At 32.2% G+C, this 7,184-nt stretch overlaps 1 protein-coding gene across 1 annotated transcript in view; it reads left to right on the top strand.

The window, feature by feature from the left end:
- Positions 1-6,698, top strand: part of LOC106468914 — a 23,765-nt gene extending 17,067 nt beyond the window's left edge. Inside the window, exons 7-11 of the mRNA XM_013929366.2 lie at positions 1,479-1,839; positions 3,871-3,972; positions 4,370-4,540; positions 5,232-5,305; positions 6,249-6,698. Coding sequence (XP_013784820.1) covers positions 1,479-1,839; positions 3,871-3,972; positions 4,370-4,540; positions 5,232-5,305 — 708 coding nt within the window. The 3' untranslated portion in view covers positions 6,249-6,698. The remainder of the gene's footprint in view (positions 1-1,478; positions 1,840-3,870; positions 3,973-4,369; positions 4,541-5,231; positions 5,306-6,248) is intronic.
- The last annotated feature ends 486 nt before the right edge of the window (positions 6,699-7,184 follow it).

Below are 7,184 nucleotides of genomic sequence, written 5' to 3'. Positions count from 1 at the left end.
TATCCCCATCTTGAAAATAGTAATTCCTCGATCTGAAAGTACCGTTATGATCTGACTGAATGGATACTTTGCGCCGGAAAGGACTGCTACAAACCCTTTCGCAAAGCGATCAATTTTCGGTAGCATACCACACTATTTAAGTAACATCAAGTGATGTAAAAATGTAATTATGATTTATTCTGACTTTATTCTAACATTATGTCTTGCTGATTTGCATATTCAGAATCTTTTTAATATAACGTACTCAAACCTCTGTATAACTGATATATCTTAAGCACATCCAGTTTTTTTAGTAAACCAAAAATGGATATTTTCTAATGGTAATTAACTATATTTTGATTTTTCAGAATCTTTTTAATATAACATACTCAAACCTCTCTATAACTGATATATCTTAAGCACATCCAGTTTTTTTAGTAAACCAAAAATGGATATTTTCTAATGGTAATTAACTATATTTTGATTTTTCAGAATCTTTTTAATACTCAAACCTCTGTATAACTGATATATCTTAAGCACATCCAGTTTTTTAGTAAACCAAAAATGGATATTTTCTAATGGTAATTAACTATATTTTGATTTTTAATGTTATTACTCACTCACTCTTGAAAGAATTTCTATTAAGCAGGAAACGTGGCTGATTATTACTAACTGTACGAATCGTGTTTATTTATTTTTATTTCGGATGAAAAATTAGACTTACATGATTCCACTTTTTTACTGTAACCATCCTACGATTTTGTGGTTCCACTTTGGCAGTTTTGAAAATCATCATATAACGAACATTTTCGTCTATACTGTTGAACCAAGAACACTTAGCTACTACTAAGGTTGAGTATTGATCCAGCAATAACTTGACAGAACTCAATATATTCACGCTTACTTTAAACACAAGTTCACCTTACATAGTTCTCATAACTTTATTTATTGGGAAATAAAATTTTGATCAATTTGATAAAAGAAGTGTTAATTTAATTTTTCATTAAGAATCTTCTGGTATAAAATTCATCTTCCGTGAACAGACATAAAGATATATATATATATATTTGTAACTCTACACACATTTAACACTATTTCAATTTGACTGTTTGAAGTAGGATATATGATTATAGTTTAAAACACAATTTGCATGCAGCCGTTCTCACATTCGGATGAGATTTTTTTTTCTAATGTATGATTCAAAACGTAATCTTTTCTCATGACTGTTCTTCTGTTTTGACTTCTTTATCGCAAATGTACGGTGAAAATGTTTTTTGTTTTGTTTTTATTTGCATTCTTAAGGATTCACTATAAAAATATCTTTACTTATTAAATTTTATGGGAAGAATTTGTATTTATTTCAAAATGTTTCTGCCCTACTCAGTAAATTGAAAACATCCTAATTCAAAACGCTTACATAGCTGATATTTTATTTGATAATTAATTAGTTAAATTACGATATTTTTTACATTAACATTATTTTTGAACTTATCTTACAGTACAGTAAACCTAAACAACAAGGTTTATCCACGCAAGGAGATAAACTTCCAAATACCCTCGTTCACAACAAGTCCCCAACAGCGACACCTACAGAAGAATCGAAAATTACTGTCCCTACAGCTGCCATGAGAACTAAATCTAACTCAGAACCTCTCGGTGTTTACCAAACTTCGGTTCTCAGGTCCCCCTCAGAGAGACAGAAGATTGCTATTAATGAACCTGTGGAACAACAGCCAGAAGTAGACATGGCAATGATTATTAACAAGCTTCGCGCCGCTGGATCCCTCTATGAAGAGTATACTCTCAAAGAAATAATCTACCAATTAGCTAAGGACATGTTCGAGCAAAGTATTCTCAGAGGTATATAAGGATCATTCAGTAATTATTTTAGTACTATTCCCCTTTCCTTTTCTATTTCTTTATAGCTTGATATGGCCTAGTGGTTAGAGTACTCGATTCGCGGGATCGAAACCCTTCCCCGGACATGCTTGCCCTTTCAGCCATGGGAGCCTTATAATGTGACAGTAAATCTCAATATTTGTTGATAAAGAGCAGCCCTAGAGCTGGTAGTGGGTGGTGTTGATAAGCTGCGTTCCCTCTGGTCTATCACTTCAAAATATTGCGCAACTGTGAGTGCATGTGAAGAATTTCAAGAATCTTGTATAAGAGCTTAGTTTGTCTGTTGTTAAGTACAAAGGGTACTTTGAAATTACTTATTAATATTAATACTACTGATCCACCGGGGGGCGACTATTTTTTATATAACATGAGATTAAAATAGTCTTATATATATATATACATACATACACACATAAATGTTTCATTGGCATGTCAAAATCTGCCAAGTTATTTTTCACCACGAAAACGTTTCGGATAATTGCCACAAGTTCATTACATTAATTTAAATTAATAGAAAACTCTGGTTAAAATATTAGGGTATTTTGAAAATACTTATTCATTCCTACATGGTAATTTCTATGTTGCTTTGGGATGGATAAATGTGGAGCTGGTAGTTCGTCTAAAACACAGAGAGTGGCGCCATTTTATTGAAGCTCTTCTGCTTAATGGTACTTTTCACCACTTCAAACAAGTGACGTAACTGATCGGTGATCGCACTTTTAGGTCTGAATAATGACCCTTCCCTCCCACCGCTGGCTCAGGGATAAGCTTGAAACCTTATAACGTTAAAAATTCGAGGCTCAAACCCCGCATGCACAGATAGCCTATTGTGCAGTTTTGCGTACAAACACAAACAAAATATCTGCATAAATATCATATATCATTGCAATAAATTTGTCTTATAGATTTATTAAACAATATTTAGTTGTCCTGTTTTCTTAATGAACTGATAATTTCCATAGAATGACATTTTTTTACAAGTGTATTAATAATTACTCAGTATGATTTTGTGTTTCCCATGTAGGGTTAATTATCTTAATGAAGAGATAAATGGTGTAATACATTGTCATTTTATTGCATAGAATCTTTTGTTTGTTTGAAGTTAAGCACAAAGCTACACAATGGGCTATCTGTGCCCACCACGGGTATCGAAACTCGGTTTCTAGCAGTGTAAGTCTGCAGACATGCCGCTGTGCCACTAGGGGGCATTTAGTGAGGTCACTTTACTAACTTCTATACCTAAATTATAAATGTTTCATACTAACTAAACATCATAAGTCCTTAAATGACTTTAGTGCACACACACACACACACACACAAATATATATATATATAGATAGATATTAATTTGATAACAAAGATTGTCACATGTGGGGTTTTATACCTCTTTAAGTATTTGTGCTGTTTATTAAGACTCTGTATTCTCACATCAAGTATGTGAAAACTGCTTGCCGACAGTTTAAACCTATACTGCCAAAAACTGAAACCATACGATCGGTCTTCGAACGAAAAGTCTTCTTTCTAATTTACTGTTTGTTTGGGCCGGGCCTGGCCTAATGATTAGCGAATATGAAGGTCCAAGGTTTAAGCCTTTGAATGCTCACAGGACATTCATTTGTGGGGCGTTATAATGGTGACAATCAATCCTGCTCCTTGGTTCAGAGCAGCCATGTGAGCGGCGGGTGCAGCTTACTCGTTGCCATGACCCTTGTCAGCATTTATAAATTACGGATTGTTATGCATGAGCCTTGGGGTCTCTGACCTTTCTTCTTCGACTATGTGAGGTGCCATTCAGATTGAAAATACCAAATACCTCACAATGTTTATCTGACCAAGTGGTAGCTAGTCACTAACTTAGTCATGTCACGACAGAATTCTAAATAGAAATGTATTTTGTTGAATAATTTAATGTAATATTTTGTTATTTATACCTTCAGTATTTCCCGTAGGTAACATTGTAATGGCCGTCTTTTTTAATTATCTTGTCACTAGGTAACCCGTCAGCAGAAGATGCTCTCTCCAGGTTCAGCAGTTTTCTTGAGACTCAGGTAGCAACCAACAAGATATCCAGAGAGATGGAGCAGACCATCCTTGGTACGTAAAAATAGGATTTCTTGATGTTGCTAAGTAACAGAAGTCCTAAAACTTAAGAATCTATGTGTGGCATTTTAAATTACAGAGAACTTTCTGTAAGATTTATATTCTAATTAAAATTATAGATATAATTAGATTTTAAACCTATTTGATTAGCCAGCTCTGTCTAATAGTGTGTAGATTGAAGTAAACCGTTTTAGAGTGAGACACGTTACTTTGAAAGTAATAGCCTTCATTATCTTCGATTAAATACTTATGGATAAAATCTGATGTTTGACCATCTTAATAAACACAGAATTGGAAAATGTATATTCTCTTCCACAATTTCAAAGTGTTACCTTTGGATATATATATATTGTTTATAGGCATGTGTGTTTTTTTTTTTCGTTTTGTTTAGATATTATGTCAACTGCTCTGATCGACAGTTTGCGGGAATATCCAGATTTCATGCGGATGAACAAGAAATCTCCTTATGCTAATTCTAATTATAACCAACAGATGGAGACAAAACATACTGAGAATTTGCAAAACTCAATTGAAAAAACTAAAAACCTTTCTTCATTTACAGGTAACTTATTATACCAAAAATTAACTAAACTACATTTAAGCTTATTGAATGGATGGACTTTTCTTTTCCGTACATGTTACATGAAGTTTGTGTGATTTTTAAATATATATGTATAACTTACGTATCTGTATATATATATATAGAGAGAGAGAGAGAGAGAGGGAGATGGGATGAAAGGATAGGTTCCCATAAGGGCTCCTTTTGACTTTACTATAAATTTCAATTACTGGAACACACATGTTACCTTGGCATATGCCAACTAGAAAAATACCATTGTTTACTTTATAAGATGTTATTAAAGGAGAAACTGAGGAAGGACACGTAAATAAAATCACAGTTGTAAATCATGTAACTTGTGCAGAAAGCACAAGTATAGCAAGCATAAGGCACGGGTGTAGATACGGCAGTACCGGGACTACCATGGGCACCATATGCTCTTCTCTTTCTTAGTATCCCCTAAGTGGCACAGCGGTATGTCTGAGGACTAACGCTAGAAACTGGGTTTCGATACCCGTCGTGAGCAGTGCACAGATAGCCCATTGTGTAGCTTTGCGCTTAACTTCAAACAACAACTTTCTCAATATTTTATTGTTCAATGGATTTTATCGCCAAAAACGGCCCTACTGAGACCCACCATTTATTAAGTTACCTTCGTTTTTATTATAATAATTATTACGTTTGTTTATTTTAGGAAAATCAGGATTAGGTAAAGCAGCAACCGTAACCAATGGCCAAACCATAAAAAGAGCTGTTGCCCATCAGTAGGTGAGTTTCAAAGTGTTGGTAGAATTTAACTTAGGATAAGCCATTAGAGATTTCTGTGGAGAGTTAGTGACATCTACCGGTGTTTCTTCTCATAAAGCATGTAAGAAAATCTAAATTATTTTTGCCAATAAAGTCTGTGCAAGAAAATTATATGCACGATAATTAAGGTCATAATGAAGCTAGTATTTGATAATTACTTAAAATTCTGCCATTTAAACAACCGTTAATAATGTGGACAATCATGTATGCTTTAATGTTTTGATGCATAAACCGTACATTATTCGTTATAATGTACAATCTTTTTCACAGCAGAGCTTCTGAAATAAGGTAGAAAGAAGTTCAACTGTTTATAAAATTATTATGTTGCTCACCAGGAAAATGGTTCTAGAACTTTTTTCTCTTATTTATTTCGTCAAAAAGGAAATGTATTTCTTATTTATTTCGTCAAAAAAGAAATGTATTTCTTATTTATATCGTCAAAAAAGAAATGCATTTCTTATTTATGTCATCAAAAAGGAAATGTATTTCTTATTTATATCATCAAAAAGGAAATGTATTTCTTATATTTCATCAAAAAGGAAATGTATTTCTTATTTATTTCATCAAAAAGGAAATGTATTTCTTATTTATTTCATCAAAAAGGAAATGTATTTCTTCTATATTTCATCAAAAAGGAAATATATTTCTTATTTATTTCATCAAAAAGGAAATGTATTTATTGAAAACCAGACCCAGATTTTCGTTGAAAAACAATTCGCTTTCATTATATCAAATATACCATGTTTTTTGCACACATATGTCTGAGTAAACTTAAAAGTTCTTTAGTTATTTTTGCTCAATTGTTTGTTTATAATAATTGTAGCAAAACGTTATTGTGAATTTACATGTTTTCGCAAATACATCTAAATCAAAAATATTAATAAATTCATTTAATGTTTTTTAGGATGGGCCAATGGAACTGAGAGACAGTAAGAAAAAGAAGAAAACATTAAAATACATACTCAAACGTGTTTGATAGGTTTGTTTACGTATTTCCACACTAAATGTAAACTGAATGACACGAGTAATTCGTAACTAATCTACATGTTTAAGCACTGCACTACATTTCCACCTCAGACATGTTCCACGTGATGTCTTTACCTATAATTCATTTAAGACACACACACACATATATATATATCCGCCGCTTTGCTCATTTGTACAACAGTATTAGATATATTTTGTTAGATTTCAAAACCTTAATTGACACTAATTATAATACGATACTATTAGCTTCTCCTAAATATTGAAGCTGTTTTCCTGTACGTGAAATTCGTCAACAGGTTTTGCGTGTGTACGAAAAATAAAAGCTTATTGTATTAGAGGAAAAAAAATAAAGAATTTTAATTTATTCTCAAGTTATTTTTCCACGTGATATTACTTATTTTTATTCTAATGCTTATTTTAATTAAATCATCACTTAGCCATCTCACACCGCCAAAAAAAAACGGGTTTTGACACTCGTGGTTGACACAGCATAGGTTTGTTTATTTCATAACAAACAAACAAATACTTAGCCTTCCTATTTTCAAGAAGCTCAGTTGATGCGAAAAGCTTTTTCATATATCTCTCAGCGCCATCTAACAAATAATTTTTTAAGCACCACATTCCTACATTTCATAAAGAGAAGTTCCGAAATATATTTTGTTTCTAATATTATAAAGCCATTGTTAAAGACTTCACATGTAATTTAATGCAAAACCGAGCTTTAAACTACAAATAAAAAATAATGATATTTAATATATTATTTTGTACATTATTAAAAGACAAAAACGTTCAAAATATTATTTTAATGTAAAGAAAAAGTAGTGCGCATTTAAATCTAGAATAGTCTGAAGTG

This window comes from Limulus polyphemus, unplaced genomic scaffold, assembly GCF_000517525.1.
Source record: "Limulus polyphemus unplaced genomic scaffold, Limulus_polyphemus-2.1.2 Scaffold3218, whole genome shotgun sequence".
NCBI lineage: Eukaryota > Metazoa > Arthropoda > Merostomata > Xiphosura > Limulidae > Limulus > Limulus polyphemus.
This window is presented reverse-complemented; position numbering and strand designations above follow the sequence as displayed.